The sequence below is a fragment of the Panthera onca genome, chromosome B4 (assembly GCF_046562875.1).
Source record: "Panthera onca isolate mPanOnc1 chromosome B4, mPanOnc1 haplotype 2, whole genome shotgun sequence".
NCBI lineage: Eukaryota > Metazoa > Chordata > Mammalia > Carnivora > Felidae > Panthera > Panthera onca.
The window spans coordinates 83,095,329-83,111,272 of record NC_138345.1 but is presented as its reverse complement, the minus strand read 5'-3'; the positions used below and the strand labels follow the sequence as shown (position 1 = coordinate 83,111,272).

At 53.3% G+C, this 15,944-nt stretch overlaps 1 protein-coding gene across 1 annotated transcript in view; it reads right to left on the bottom strand.

Annotated features, from left to right (window-relative positions):
• The window catches only part of LRP1 (LDL receptor related protein 1), an 81,149-nt gene that overhangs the window by 38,232 nt on the left and 26,973 nt on the right, over window positions 1-15,944 (bottom strand). The window contains exons 9-20 of the mRNA XM_060657219.3: window positions 15,602-15,791; window positions 14,821-14,964; window positions 13,463-13,699; window positions 12,085-12,265; window positions 10,988-11,210; window positions 9,655-9,856; window positions 9,176-9,301; window positions 6,543-6,683; window positions 6,321-6,446; window positions 5,738-5,854; window positions 5,194-5,274; window positions 3,411-3,578 (exon numbers count right to left, since the gene is read on the bottom strand). Of these exons, the coding sequence (XP_060513202.3) occupies window positions 3,411-3,578; window positions 5,194-5,274; window positions 5,738-5,854; window positions 6,321-6,446; window positions 6,543-6,683; window positions 9,176-9,301; window positions 9,655-9,856; window positions 10,988-11,210; window positions 12,085-12,265; window positions 13,463-13,699; window positions 14,821-14,964; window positions 15,602-15,791 (1,936 nt within the window). The remainder of the gene's footprint in view (window positions 1-3,410; window positions 3,579-5,193; window positions 5,275-5,737; window positions 5,855-6,320; window positions 6,447-6,542; window positions 6,684-9,175; window positions 9,302-9,654; window positions 9,857-10,987; window positions 11,211-12,084; window positions 12,266-13,462; window positions 13,700-14,820; window positions 14,965-15,601; window positions 15,792-15,944) is intronic.

Here is a 15,944-nt window from a genome sequence, read left to right as displayed (position 1 = left end):
TGTTCCAGGTGCCAGTGTGAGCGAGCCCGTCTTTACCCTCATGGAGCTGAAGTTCTAGCAGGGAAGAGACAGTGAAGACATGACACAGAAATCCAGAATGTTACTGCAGGGAGTGTTCCATGCCATGGAGACGAAGCTGGGTCAAGGCTAGCGAGGGATGACGATGCTACTGGGTAAGATGGTCAAGGAAGGCCTCTGAGCAGATGTTTGAACAGAGGCTTGGATGACATCAGCCGTGAGAATACCGGGAGGTGCAGCCTGGCAGAGGGAACAGCGAGTGCGAAGTCTCTGAGATGGGACCACGCAGGGCATGTTTGCAAAATGCCCGAGGCATATTTGAGGCTGCATAGCTGGAGTAGAGTGAAGGAGGAAATGAGTGGCAAGAATACAGGTCAGAGAGGTGGTGGGAGCCCTGCAGGCCATGGAGTGGGGCTTGGCATTGATTCAAGTGTGTAAGGAGCCAGTGCAGGCTCGAGGGCAGGGCTGAGGTGTGATCTGACTCATGTTCTGCAGGATCACTCCGGCTGCAGCACTGAGATCTGACTCAGGAGGCCGGAAAGGAACAGGAACAGCACCCGGAGGCATAGGTGACTGTGCAGGAGCCTCACCTTGCTCTCACGCTGCCGCCCGCTCCTTCTACCCGCCCCGCCATGAATGTGGTCAGTGCTCTTCTCTTGTGCCTACATTTCAGCACTGGCCTTTCTTGGGGCTGGTTTTCCTTCCTTGGGGCCGGTTTTCCTTCCTTGGGGCCCTTGAACCTCCTTCTCATCGAATCTCCTTCTAGGATTATCCTCTGAAAGCACCTTCTACATCATTTTTTTCAGGGTATTTTTTATTTATTTTATGTTTTTTTTTATTTGGGAGAGAGAGAGTGAGGAGGCAGGGGAGAGGGGCGGAGGGAGAGAGAGAGAGCGAGAGAACCCCAAGCAGGCTCCACACTCAGCTCAGAGCCTGACATAGGGCTCCATTCCACGACCCTGGGATCATGACCTGAGCCGAAATCAAAAGTTGGATGCTCAACCCACTGAGCCACCCAGGCGCCCCAGCACCTCATATATCTTATCACCTTCCAGCTTCAAAGTCCTTCAAAGACCCCAGTGCCTGACTTTCAACTGCTGATGTAATCCGCCCCCTTTGGGCACAGCCTCGTTCCCCATTGGCCCCTCCAGTCTGAGGGCCCCCCTCCCCCAAGCAGAGGCAAAAGTGCTCAGTTTCACCGTCTAAATCTTACTACTGTGTTCTCCACCCCTAGCGCCCCCCTTCTGAGGACCCTCCCTCATGTCCATTTGGCCACAGTCGAATCCCTCATCAGGGCCCAATGCAGACCCCGCCTCTTCCTCAATGGCCCCAGACCACTGCAGCTACCACCACAGTTAACAGTCACTACCAATCAGGACATGTCTGCTCCCACATGCCAGGCTCCCACACATCTCCTCTCATTTCATAGGGGAGGAAGCCAAGTCTCAGAGGAAATGACTTGTCCAAGTTCACCCAGCTTGTGAGTGAGGGGCAGAGTGCTTCTCCACCACACCACAAGCCTCCAGAAGCTCCCTTCTCAGAATCCCAAGGCACTATTACCTGTCCCACTCACCCAACCCTTCTGAGATGGCCCTTGAGACTCAGTGACTGTTTCCTGGGCCTCAGGTGACCCTCCCTGCCCTCTCTCTCAGTTCTGGGTCCAGAGTGGGGATGCGTGCCGTCAGTACTGGTCTAACTGTGTACACCTTCACTCTGTAAGGCATAGGTTGCAAGCTGGAGATTCAGGGGCTAGATGAGGCCTGCCGAAAGATTTTGGCCTACAGTATTTTTAAAACCTTTGAAGTCCATTGTCAGTTGTTATGGGTTGATTTGTGTTCCCTAAAAAAGATGCTGATGTCCTAACTCATAGTACCTGTGAATGTGATCTTCTTTGGAAATAGATCTTTTTTTTTTTTTTTTTTTTTTTTTTTAAAGAGAGAGAGAGAGAGAATCAGTGGGGCAGAGGGAGAGAGAGAATCTTAAGCAGGTTCCACACTGTGCGGGGCTCAATCCCACAACCCTGGGATCATGACCTGAACTAAAATCAAGAGTTGGATGCTCAACCAACTGAGCCACTCAGGAGCCCCTGGAAATAGGTCTTTGCAAATGGTCGAGTTAAGATGAGGTCATTAGGGTGAGACATCATCCAATATGAATGACTGTGTCCTAACATAAAGAGGAAATCTGGACACAGAGATAGGCAGGCACACACACACAGGGAGATCACCATGAAAAGATGAAGGCAGAGATTGGGGTGAAGCATATACAAGCCAGGGAATGCCAAAGGTTGCCTGCAAACGCCAAGAGCTAGGAGCGAGGCCTCCCTCAATCCTGCCAATATTTTGGACTTGGGTTTCCAGCCTCTAGGACTGAGATGATAAATTTCTATTGTTTAAGCCACTCAGTTTGTGGAACTTTGTTGTGGCCGCAAATAGGAAACAAATACAGCAGGGCTTAAAAATGGGTAGATTTAGGGAGGGGGACAAAACAGAAGAGACTCATGAACATGGAGAACAAACTGAGGGTTACTGGAGGGGTTGTGCGAGGGGGGATGGGCTAAATGGGTAAGGGGCACTAAGGAGTCTACTCCTGAAATCACTGTTGCACTAGATGCTAACTACTTTGGATGTAAATTTTAAAAAATAAAAAATAAAATTTAAAAAAATGGGGGAAGTTAAAAAAAATGGGTAGATTCCACGTAAAAATCTGCATTTATGACTTCTCTTATAGCCAGGGCAACCCTGGGTCTGCAATCTTCCATGGAAACAATCAGCCAGAGCTGAGAAACAAATCTTCCTTGAGAGGGTCTGTGCCTTCCAGTAGACTCGGCCCCCACTGCCCCCTAGCTGGGTCCTGGAGGCTTGGGCACTGAGGACCCTCACGGGGCCAACCCCTCTCTTCTTTGGTCCCCACTGTGCTCATTCATCCTTACCAGCCCCACCCCCACCCCCGAATATCCCTTTTTCAAGCTACCAGCTCTCGAGCACAGGCTGTGTGCTGAGTGCTTTTTGTGCATGATCTCACTGAACCCCCACATCAGTGCTGTGATGTGGGTGCTATTATTATCCCCACTTTGCAGATGAAACTCACAGAGGCCCACAGAGATGAAGCAATTTGCTCAAGGCCACCCAGATAGTAAGTTGCAGAGCTGGAGCTCAAACCCAAGGCCACCCAACTGCAAAGCCCGTAATCTTCACAGTGTGTGACAAAGGTTTGTTGACAATGTCTCTCTCCCGCACGACAGGCACCTCCTGAGGATAAGAGCCATGTCTGGGTTATCTCTGGTTCCCAGATGGCTGCAGCACAGTACGGGGAGGATGGAGGGACAGAGGGATGGCTAAGTGACTGGCGTGTGATGGTCTCACCCCGCCTGCTGGCCCCCAGGCACCCACCCTGGTTGGTGCAGTTGGCGTGTGTCTCGTCGCTGTAGTCCCCGCAGTCGTTGTCACCGTCACAGGTCCAGTGCTCGGGGATGCAGCGCCCGCTGTTGCACTTGAACTGAGTGCTGGAGCAGGAGTGGCTGCAGCCGGCCTCATCACTGTTATCCCCACAGTCATTGTCTGAGGGGGGAGGCAACAAGGGGAGAGGCGAGAAGGAGGTCAGCAAGCTGCCTTCTCTGTGACCCCAGCTTGGGGCCCCCACGCCCCCCTCCCGTTCCCACCCTCAGCCCGCCCCACCCCCCACTGAGAAAATAACAAACAGAAAAGACACAGAAACTGCATAGACTGCAGCATGCACCATGGCCCACGCAGGGGGCGGGGAGAGGAGGGGTGGGCTCCGGGAGGGCCCTTCCCTGAGTCTCGGAGGATGGCGGGTGGGGGACTGGACGCGTTCCTTTCCCTTTCTCATTTTGGCAGGGTGTGGGAAGAGGGGTCTGCTTGCTTTGGGGGAAAGGCAGGGATTCCTCTGGCTTGGGAGGGAGAAAGGTGGATGGCGTGGAGGTGAGGCTGCCCTGCTGGGGAGGGAAGGGCCCGATGAGGCCCGCCCTGAGCTTGGCCACTGCTGTGCCCCATGCTGCGGCCGCCTGACTCACAAGGGGTACTGCCTGCAGCTGGGAAGGCTCGGGGGCCACTCCTGGAAGGCATCTGAGGGTGACTGAATGAACGTCCTGCTTTCTAGGCCTTGTGGGTGAGGGGCTACTGGACTTCCCTCCACATTTTCGGGACACCTGAGAAGGTTGGGGTACAGCTTTCCCCCTTGGGTGTGTTCCTGCCTCTTTTCCATCTGGAGTTGATTCTCTCTCCTCTCCCTCTGTGTCTTGGTCTTTTTGTCCCCACCTCTCTGTCATCTCCTCTCTTCCGTCCCCTCTGCTTCTTTCCCTTCCACAGTCTTTCTCTGTTGCCTCCTCTCTCCCTTCTCTCTTTCCCTTCACGTCCTAGGAGCTCTGGAGAGGGGAGCTGCCTAGGGGTTCTGAGAGGCGGCCCGAGGCCAGCTGGGACTCTGGGGTGATGGTGCATGTGCTTCTATGCACTGACCGGCAGGCTCAGGACAGGTCTTTTCGTCAGAGCCGTCCCCACAATCCTTCTCTGAAACACAGAAACCGCCAGGGCAACCATTGGCACATGAGACACAGCAAAGATGAGGGGCAACGTGGTGTTGACCCAATATATGCTCTCACACATCAGCCAGGGCTGGAGCCTCCGGAGCAACACGTCACAACACACAGACACAACCAGAGCCCCGAGACGGCACACACATGACGATGCACTGGCCCCCGTGGCTCAGGGCTGACATCACCTGGTCCGTGGCTGACCACCAGGTGGGCTTCCGAGCCTGAAGGTGGAGCCTGGAGGGTGCACCAAGGACCCCAGGAGATGGGGTTTGCGGGGAGAAGGGAGTTGGGCACTGGGCTCTCCTTGCTCTGCCCCTCTAGCCTTTCTCACTCATTTCTCCCTGGCCCCCAAGCCTCTGCCCGAGAAAGGGCAGCTCAGGCCCTGTCTGGGGAGGAATGGTACAGACAGGTGGCAGGGACGGTCTCCCCTCTGTCCATACTAGTTCCCCCATGGCACTTCTGGCCTGTCCTCCTTTCTCCCAGCCAACCCAGTGGGGCTTTAGTGGATTGGCGGCAGGAGGCCCCAGCTTGATTCGAAAACCCCTTTACCTCCCACCCAGGGCGTGGCTGTGGCTTTTAGCTTTCCTAGGAATCAGGGCAGGTTAAAGGGGGCAAGCTCTTACCATTATCACATCTCCAGTTGATGTTGATGCATCTGCCATTGTTGCAGGTAAACTGAGTCAGGGGGAAGCAGGTGGGATAGGCTGTCAGGGAGAAAGAACAGCTGAGTAGGGCCCTCAAGATCATACAGCATCATGGCACCTGGCAGGTGAGTGCGGGGTCCCTCCTGGAACCAGCAGCTGTAGCCCGGTCAGACAGGGATGGGAAAGCTACGTGGTGGGGCTTCAGCCTGAAGCTCTGCTCATTCGTCCCCATCCCTCTGAGCATCCCTTTTTCAAACTTCTAGTTACCCACCACTCACCCCGTGCTGAGTGCTCTTCCTGCATCATCTCACTGGATCCCCACATCAGCACAGTGATGTGGGTGCTCTTATTATCCTCATTTTGCGGACAAAACTCACACAGGCTTCGGAGATGAAGGCGCTTGCTCAAGACCACCCAGGGACTAAGGTTCAGGGGCCCTCCAGCCCCCCCACCCCACCCCAGGGCACATTCGACGGGCTCCCTGTTCCCCATGCCAGCCCAGCCTCCCTGCTGTCCCTCTTACCACATGAAGCGGACTCGTCAGAACGGTCCCCACAGTCATCATCCAGATCACACGTCCAGGAGATGGGGATGCAGCGGCCACTGGCACAGGAGAACTGGTTGGGTGGGCAGGTGCGAGCTGGGGACAGGGATGGGCGCAGGTGTTCATAGTCTTGCCCTCCTCTCTTAATTTCCTATTCTTTCCTCCTGTCCTCTGCCTATCAGGAAGTCTTCCCAAGGGTCTCAATGTCATTTCTCTGAGAGAAGTTTAAAGCCACATATGTGGTCTGACCCCCGCATCTGCTTCACCCCATCTCTCACGGGGTCTCTGGTATCCTCCAAGAAGATCCACCCTGACTTGCTTCTGTCTCCAATCTGGAGCTGTGATCTGTCCCCGCCTTCCCCACCCACCCCGGTTCAGTCCTCCCAGCCAACCCCGTTCTCCTGGGGAAGGGGAGAGCACTCCTTTCCTCCTGCTCAGCATCCCATCCTCTCTGCCTCAATACCCCATGCTCCTTTCTTTCCTGAGGCCACTCTGGCTGCCCCTCCCCGCCCCGGCCTCCCTGCCTGAGGGGTGCCCAGTGCAGCCCACTCTGACCCCACACCTGAACAAGTGGCATTGGACTCGTCTTCACTGTTCCCACAGTCGTTGTCCCCGTCACAGAGCCAGCGGTTGGGGATGCACCGGTTGTTCTCGCACTTGAACCTGTCCGAGGGGCAGGTGTGCTGATCTGGGGAGTGAGGAATTCAGGGGTCAGTGAGAGGGGCAGGACCCAGCTCTCTCCACATGCTGCCCTGCAGTTGTTGGAGAGGGGCGGGAGACTCACGGCAGAGGGCTGGGGCCTCGTCACTGTTGTCTAGGCAGTCGTTGTCCCCGTCACACTTCCAGCGCTCCTGGATGCAGCGGCTGTTGGCGCAGGCGAACTCGCCTGGCTGGCACTGGGGTGGGGGCACGTAGGATGGGTTCGCTGTGGGCACCACAGGGGTGTGGGGGGAAAGTCAGACGCAGGTCATGGGACAGATGCTCAGCTCTCTGTACTACGTTTGCCTGTTGTATTATTTTAAATGATATGCAGACAGTAATCTTTCCTAGGGCGTGATTCTTCACAAACAAATAATCTGGATGGAAACCGCAACTCTTTCTCAAGCCACAAGGGTGATGTTTACTTGAACACTTTCAGTACTGCAGTATGGCCCGAGAAGAAGCAGCTTCCAAGAGAGCCTAGAGCCCCCCACCCCTTACTTTTTTCCCTCCTGAGAAGACCACTTCTCACCAGCTTCCTGTCATCTCCACAAACTGCTTCTTGGAAGTTACCCCTGGGGCCCCCAGAGCCCTGTCGTGGTGCCTGGACTTTTTCCTTCACAGATGCATGAACTCTACCAGCCGGAGTGAAAACAGGTCCCAGAACTCTGCAGGCTCCACCCTTCCACCCTCATCACTGCCACCTCACCACCCCCCGTCTACCTTGAGCACTCAGCAGTAAAATCACTTTGTGCTTTGTCTGCATTTTCGTCGGTAACATGGAGAAGCCCAGCGCTCCCAGGTCGGCTCCTGTCCCTGCACCCTAAGCTCTGCTTGCAGCCTTTCTGACCTGTCCAACTCTCATCCCCGCTCTAATCCCTGAAGCTTCTGTGCGTCCCGTGGGTGCCTATTTTCTCTCCTGTGGCCCTAGACCACTGGGCCTTGGCATGTGTTGTCTTGCTCCGTGCAACTGCTTCGAGACTGTTCTGCTCCCCTTTCTGAAAAATCAGCTCTGATTTTCATGTTATTAGACTACACCAACCCCTACTTCTATGGGCCTTCAGGCCACTTACTATCATCCTTAAAGGTTTTTAGCTGATGGCTCAGTGTCACTTTTCCTCCAATCTCTCCTGCTTTAATTCTTGGTGATTTCAACATCCGTGCAGATCCTTCCATTACCCTGGCCACTCAGTTCCCCTCTCTGTCAATGCTCTTGCCCTCCACCTGGCCTTAGTCACTCATTCTTAGCTGTCCATTAAGGCCCCACTGACCCATTTTCATTTCTGGGATTCTATCTTAAGGAAACCATCCAATATGGGAAGGCAGGAAGATATGGGAAATAGCATAGCAAGTGATAAAAAAAAAAAAAAAAACAACAAAAAGCAAAAACAAAAACAAAAAAAAAACAGGCTCTGGGTCAGACTTCCTGGATTCAAATCCCTGTTATAACTTTGGGCCTCGTTTTCTTCATCTGTGAATTGAGGATAATAAAAATACTTTCCCTACATGAATATTTTAAGGAGTAAACAAGTTGCTGCATGGGAAATGCTTAAAATCACATCTTGGCACCTGATCTGTGCTCAACAAATGAATGTTAGCTGTGATTATAACAAAGACAGAAATAACTTAAACGTCCTATGGTAGAGAAATGGTTGAGTAAGTTACGGAACGTTTACTAATGAAATATATTTCAGCCATTAAAAATTCTGCTTACGTATCTATGACCTACTGTCGAGTGACAAAAGCAGAAAACTAAAGAGCATGTGTAACCTGGCTAGTTTAAATAAAGGGAAATGTGGGGCGCCTGGGTGGCTCAATCGGTTAAGCGTCCGACTTCAGCTCAGGTCATGATCTCACAGTCTGTGAGTTCGAGCCCCGCATCAGGCTCTGTGCTGACAGCTCAGAGCCTGGAGCCTGTTTCGGATTCTGTGTCTCCCTCTCTCTCTGACCCTCCCCCGTTCATGCTCTGTCTCTCTCTGTCTCAAAAATAAATAAATAAATGTTAAAAAAAATTTTTTAATAAATAAATAAAGGGAAACATGTAGAGACATGTTTGGGAGGGTGTCCCCCCAAATGGTAAGAGTGACATCCATGTCACATGGTATTTGGGTGACTTGTACTTTCTCCTATGTTTTTCTATACTGTTTATTTATTTTTTACAATGAGCATGACCTACTTTTCTTCAAAAAGAAGCTGTTTAAAATAATGCAACAATAACACAGAAAATGCTGTGACACATATGAGCCCCAAAGGGTGGAACACATTTTATGTACAGTATGATCTCAGCTACAGAAAACCAACCGTGTAACCCACCTGGCCCAAAAAGGTGGTGTTCGCTTTCCTGCAATGCTAACAATATAGTGGTGTCTGTTGGTGGGATGCGGGCTTTTTTTTCACTTCTCTAATTTCCAATATTTAGAGCTGTTGTTATATTACTTTAATCAAGGGGAGACAAATGTAAAAGTATATTTTCCCCTTTCCATAGCTGTCCTGATCATCATTCAGCTTCCCCTAATCTTTGCGCTCTCCCTAACTCTTCCCAGCACCCAGTCCTCCCTAAACCCCCCTCCTGGCCCCCAGAGCCTGCTCCCTCCCCATCCCTTGCCTCCTGTTGCCCCCACAGGACCCTCTTTTCCTCCTTTATCTCTGATTGGACACGGTGGCCCCTCCTGCTGAGGACCACTGTCAGGCCACCCGCCCCGGCTGGGCACCTCATACCCAAACAGGTGACACCGTCTGTGTCCAACACCTGGTCCTCGGCGCAGGCACATTGGCGGCTCCCAGGGGTGGCCAGGCACAGGCTGCTGCAGCCACCGTTGTTCACCCGACATTTGTTGGTACCCACTGCAAAGGAGGGGCCAAGGGAGGGGCCGGGAAGGACAGGGTTGTCATAGAGTCAGCAGAGGCCAGAGACAGGAGATGAGAGGACAGGGAAAAGACACATTGAAGTGAGGAGTGAGAAAGAGAGGAAGTGGTGAGAAGATAATGAACACGTTGAAGAAAAGAACACGTAGGCATGGGGCAGGGAAGGAGACAGGGAAGACAAAGTCAACTGGGTTGGGGGCCTTTCTTCTTGAGAGCCTCAAAAGTCAGAGCCTGGGATCCCTGGGGAGTGCCTTCACCACCCCCCTCCCCAGAGTAGCCTTACCGCCCTGTCTAGGTACCACCCCCTCACTGGCCCCAGCCCCAGGGGGTACCTTGCTGCTGCTGAGCATCATACATGCGGATCTCAAAGATGGGGGGCCGCTCACTGCGCAGAAGGGTCACGGTAGGGGGTGCACCGCCTGTGCCCCGTTCTAAGCGGTAAACACTGCCACTCCGGTACTCAGTCCAGAAGAGGTAGTTGCCGTGGTGACACAGGCCAAAGGCATGGTTCAGCTCAGGACCCTCATATACAATCTAAGAATTGAGGGGAGGTTACTGAGGAGCTATAGACAAATGGGGTGCCTGAGGAAGGCCCAGGGGGATCACCATTTTGTTTACTCATTTGTCCATGTCCTGGATATGGGTCTTGCTTCCCCCATTAGCCTGGGAGCCCCTGAGGATGATAGCTTTGCACACAGTGAGGTGCTAGACACCGGACCCAGTGGGATGCTGATGGGGAACTTGTCCACCTTGTCCTCCCTTGTATCCATCCATATTCATTCATATCCCTCCAACACACATGTGCGCACACACACACACACACACAGTACTGAGCATACAGCCAGAATTCATCTGTTCGCTTCTTCATCCAACAAACACCTGCCAGGATCTATTAAGGGCCAAGCTGTGGTATGAAAAAGACTGTGTATGTCTCATGGAGGGCACACACAGCAATCCAGGATGGAAAAGGGGTCTGGAGACAACATCCTAGAGGAGGTGGCCCCTGAGCAGTGTGCCGGGTGAGGAGGAGTGGGGGTGGAGGCAGAAAACTGCATAAGCAACAGCACAGAAGGCAGTACTCGATATGCTGTGTGCTGGGAATTTCCAAGCTGTGTAGTGTTGCTTGTTCAAATAATGGGATACAGGGAACAGGGGCAGAAATAAGACCACAGAGATAGTCAGGGGCCATATCATAAAGGGCCTCATATATTATGAAAGAGCTTAGTCCACACATCTCGTAGGCACATGACTCATAAAACACATGGCCACCCAAACGAAAAAGCGTACATATATGCCATCTCTAGTTATCCTGCACTTGCACAGAGGCGAACACAGCAGGCACACACCGAAGCGTGCCATGTGTGTGTGCACAAACATGCCAAGGTGCACACAAGGTATACACCCAGGTGTGCACATGAGTGTCAAGCCTGCAGACAACATACAATCACAGATGGACTCTTACAGAGGCAATCCTCAAGCAATACAACACATAAGACACAGCACACCGGTGTGCACGTCCATCGGTACGTAGGTAAACATGTACGAAGCGCACAGGCCTGGATACAGAGAGACTCACACATTCACACATAAGAAGCCTCATCCGCACACAAATGTGGTCTGGCAGTGCACACATGAACACCCCCACACAGGTGCCTGCCTGCCCACCTTCCGGTCTGTGCCATTGAGCAGTATGGTCTCAATGCGGTCATAGAAGGCATCCACCCAGTAGAGGCGCCCAGCTGGGATGTCCAGGCTCAGCCCATTGGGCCAAAGTACTGTCTTAGAGGTGACAAAGATGTCTCGGTGTGAGCCATCCATCCAGGCCCTCTCCAGCCGCCCTCGTCGACTGTCCTTGGGGTCTTCCTCCCAGTCTGTCCAGTACATCCACCTGTGGGCAGTGATTGGTCAGCACCACATGGGCTACCCCTGCCATCAGCAGCCTCCTGTGTGATCCCACTCCACGTGTGCTATGCCAGATCCCCTCCTGGGGGGCTTCCTTCCTGCTCAACCCTAGCCCCCACATTTCCTTCCTTCATTCCTCCATTCAACAAATATTTGTTGAGTGCCTACTGTGAGTCAAGGACCCAGTGGAGAGCAAGGCAGACAAGGCCCCTGCTCTCCTGGAGGTCACATCCTACCCAGGGGTACAGGTAAGAAACAAGTCAACTGGAAGGTCACACACATTGGAGAATGAGAAAAACCAGGAAGGACACAAAGCATGGAGATGATATAGAGAGTAGACTGGGAATCAGGTGGAGAAAGCCTCTCTGAGGAGGTAACATTTGAGGCCTAGGTGTGAATGATGACAAGGGACTAGATCTGCAAATGTCTGAGAGCTCCAGCAAAGGAAGTCCCAGAGCAAAAGCCTTGAGCCAGGAAGAGCTGGGGTGTGTGAGGAACAGACAGCGGGCAGTGGGGACAGAGTTTCCAAGAGTCGAAAAGAGGTGCAGATGAGGTCAAAGGAGATGAAAGCAGATCCTGTAGGACCCCAGGCCTGATAAGGAAAGTGGGTCTCACTCCAAGGGCCAGGGGAGCCAATAGAGGGCTCTGAGTTGGCAGTGACAGGACCAGATCTCCATGTATGTGTGTAAGACATCACTCCCATTGTCCTGAAGATGGGGCAACTTTTCCCCATTCAGCTTCTGATTCCTGCCTCAGCACTCCACTTAGGCTGCCATCCCCGTTCACTCTCTGTCTCACCTGCCAGTTCTGACACCCACAGTTCCTGGCTCCTCCTACCCCAAGGCCCTGGGAAGACTCACCCATTGAGTGGATCCACCACAATGGCCCTGGGGTGCGTCATTTTGCCCTCGATTAAGGTCTTGCGGGTCTGAGCAGCCTTCTCCAGCCTGGCCACGCTGATGGTCTTCTTGGGTCCATCATCCGTCCAATACAAATTGTCCCCCATCCAGTCCACAGCCACACCCTCCACATTGTGGATACCTGCAGGGAGTGAAGGGGGCAATGGAGAGCCTCAAAGGAAGCTCAAGACTGCCTGCCTCTGACCCTCAGGCTACACATGCCTCTGAGCAACCTGACTAGCAGGGAGTGTGGAAAGCCCTAGAGGGTGGGTGGGACAGGGTGGGAGGTTGGAAGAAAGAGCTGAGAAGACTGTGTTGCCACCGCATCCGTGTTGAGGCCCAGGGTCTCTGAAAACTGTCCATGGCAGCCCATAAGCCTGTGTGGTGGATGCGACCTCTCATGTGAGGGCATGCATGAGCCTGAGCCGGGGTGAGCTGGAGCAGTGTGCGGGTGGCTCTGGGCACAAGTGTGACACAAGATCCCAGGCCGAAAAATCCTGAGCTAACAAAACGAATAAATCAGGAAGTGATTTTTCACTGACCCAAAGGCTTCATCTCAGGCTTAAATAGCAGTTCCCTTGGTATAGGGAACCCCAATCTTTTCCTGATGAGTTACTTTTGATTTCCCCAAAGTCTTATGATTGCTGACTGCTGAGGTTCTGTGAGCCAACGGCAGTGGGGGTGGGTGGGGAGCGCTAACTGGCGTCAGCTAGATGACTGGTTAGGGAGCCCTGTCCCGGGGGCCCAAGTGTGGGAATTCCTAACAACCAGCAGGAACAGGGCGGAACTCAGGAGCTCAGAGCCTCCACGCAGATGGATATTCAAGAGACAAAGTACTGTTGACCTGCCCGTGCAGCTCAGAGGAAAAAACTGGATTCAGTTCACAAAACATACTCTTCTCAGGATAAGTAAACACGCAGCTCCGGTGGCCGTGAGGTCTGGCTGCACAGACCTTCCGTGTGCAATCATGTGCTGGTATGCCTGCTCCTATTCAAGGCCTCAAGACTCTCGTGGGCTGTGTACTGCGTGCAGCTCTGGGGCTCAGAGCCAATGGCAGAGAGACCCCGAGTTTTCCCAAGGGTTGGCAAGGACAGCCCACGCTGCCTAACCATCCATCCTCCTGCCTCTTTTCGGCTCAGCCAAGAAGGGGGTCACACAGGGGTCAATCTGTCTATCCCCTCATCTCCATGCCAACCAGCCCAGCCAGCCAGTCAGCAGGGGACTCTCCATGCCGAAAGGGCACTGAGAAAGCGATGCCCAGGCCTCCAATTGCTTCCTGTCCCAGGTGGGTGCCCCTCGGGGGTCCTGTCTGTACACCTCCCTCACTGGGGGCCCTTACCGTCCTTCAGGATGGTCTCCCGCTCAGTGCCATCGATCTTCTGGCGGCCAATGAGGTAGCTGGTGGTGTCAGCAAAGTAGATGAAGCCAGTTTCAGCATGGAAGTCCAAGGCCCGGGGGTTCATGAGGTTCTCAATGGGGATCATGTGTTCGTCTGGGACTTTGGCTCCCATATCCATGCCCCGGATGATGCCTGGCCGGCCCTTGCCATACACAAGGAACAGCTCATGTTCTGGCTCTAGGGCAGGCACGAGGGGGGAGGGAGGACACAAAGTTAGGTACATGTGCCCAAGGATCTGCAAAACCCCAGCTCTCCTGGGTCAGGGGATATGGGTGTAGCAGGGGGTCTGGGCCACATGGACAGATGCATAAACATCTAAAGCCCAGGGGACAGCACCCTGGTTGGCAGCCTACGCACTCTGGGGGTGGGAAATGCGGCAAGAGTAACAAGTAGCATGTTTTCAGTTAAGTGCCCACTGAATCTGATTGGAATCTGATCACTTTGGACCACTTCTGCTATCATCCTTATCTAAGCCACATCGCTTCCTGCTTACAGGGCAGAAGTGGCCTCCTGCCACTTCCCTGCTGTCCATCCTCCACCCAGCGGCCAGCCAGCATGATCTCCTTACAAATGTGAAGCACATCACGTCACTTCTCTGCTGGAAAGTCACCAAGAGCTCCTCATCCCATTTAGAATCCCATCCAACCTCTCCTTCCTGCCTCCCCTCACTCATGCTGGGCCGTTCTCAGCCTTGGAGCCTGGCACGGTAGGTTCCGTCTGCCAGGGAGCTCTGCCTTCGGGTCCTCACGTGATCCAACTCCTCACTTCATAGAGAGCTTGGCTTAACTCCTACCTCCACAGAGAAGCCTTTCCTGACCCTCTGTCTAACCTGGAGCCCTCACTGTCATCAGCAAGTCTACATTCCACTCTATTTTTTTCCTAACACCAGGTACCACCCGAAGCTATTTTTATTTGTCTGTCTCCTCTGCCAGACTACAAGCTCTGGAAGGCAGAGATGACATCTATCTTGTCACTGCTGAATCCTCATTGCCAGGAGAGTGCCAGACACGTAGTACATGCTCACTGGATATTTGTCGAGTGAATGAGTGAAAAAATGAATGAATGAAGTGAATGGGCCAGTTGACAGCCTTCTATGGAGCCCGAGTAGGGTAGTGGGAAAAGCCTTGTTCTCGGATGTGGGTTCAAATTCCTTCTATGCCCCTCACTAGAAGCAAAATGTTGGGTAAATCCCTTCATTTCTCTGCATCTCTGATGGAAACAGCCAGCTGTAAGGAGGCAGATAAGAATCCCGCCCCACCCCATCCCAGCAGGCACACAGGCCTTTCCCTGTCACTCACTCTTGCATGACTTCCCGTCACTGCCCAGGCTGAAGCCGGAACGGCAGCGGCAGGTCCGCGCCTTGTGGCTGTTGGCCAGCAGGCAGATGTCGGAGCAGCCACCTGGCTTCCCGAACTGGTCATTCTCACAGGCGTGGCTCCTCACTGCAGGCAGAGTAGAGCGCCAGTCAGGACTCTTCAGAGCCCCTGTGCCCAGGTCTTGAGAAGATGTCCTGAAGTCTGACCACACTCCATCCTGCTGTGGTCTTTTTAATTAATTAATTCATTCATTAATTTTTAAGCAGGCTCCACGCCCAATGTGGGGCTTGAACTTACAACCCTGAGATCAAGAGCCACATGTCTCACCAACTGAACCAGCCGGGCACCCCACCCCTGTCCCTCCCTCCACCCAGATGTGGTCTTTATGCTTATTGTCCCATTTTGAAGATTCAGAAACCACAGGACTAGGATTTCTCTGCCCCACCATAACCTAGCCTTCAGGCTCTCAGGTAGGGGCTTCTGTGATCAGGGGAGACAGTCATGCCGTCGCCTGTGGTCAGGTGCTTCTACTCTAAAGCAGCCAGGGAACTGGGAGGAACAACCTATGTTCTGAGCAGAATGGGGGGCAGGAGCTCCTTGGAGGTGGGATCTGGAGGCTGAAGGGCAGGAAGGGGCTGGCAAGGGAATCTGAGGGGACAGGGGACGTAGTCCAGGGTGGATGGCTACAAGAAGTAGTCATGATATGAGAGAACCGGGGGCTCCCATAGGAGGGTCCACAAAGGGGCTGAAGAGCCCCACTCACCTCGGGGCTGACGCCGCTGGTGGTAGATATGGAGGGCACCACCCTTGTCCACACGGGTGACGACCTGGTAGTCAGTGCTGTTGAATCGATTCACTCGGATCACGCTCGTCTTCTGCTGGGCATTGGCGTTGTCCGAGTTGGTGGCATAGAGATAATTCTCAAACACGGTCAGGCCATACAGATGCTCAATCTGAGATGGGCAAGCAGGAATGGTCAACGTAAGAGGAGAAGGGAATCCTCCCTCTGACCCTGGAATGCTCCTTGGCTTCCCATCCAGATTTCATTATTCGCACTCCCAAATTCATTCCATGGTTGTCTAACTCCATGTTTTACTCCTGTATCC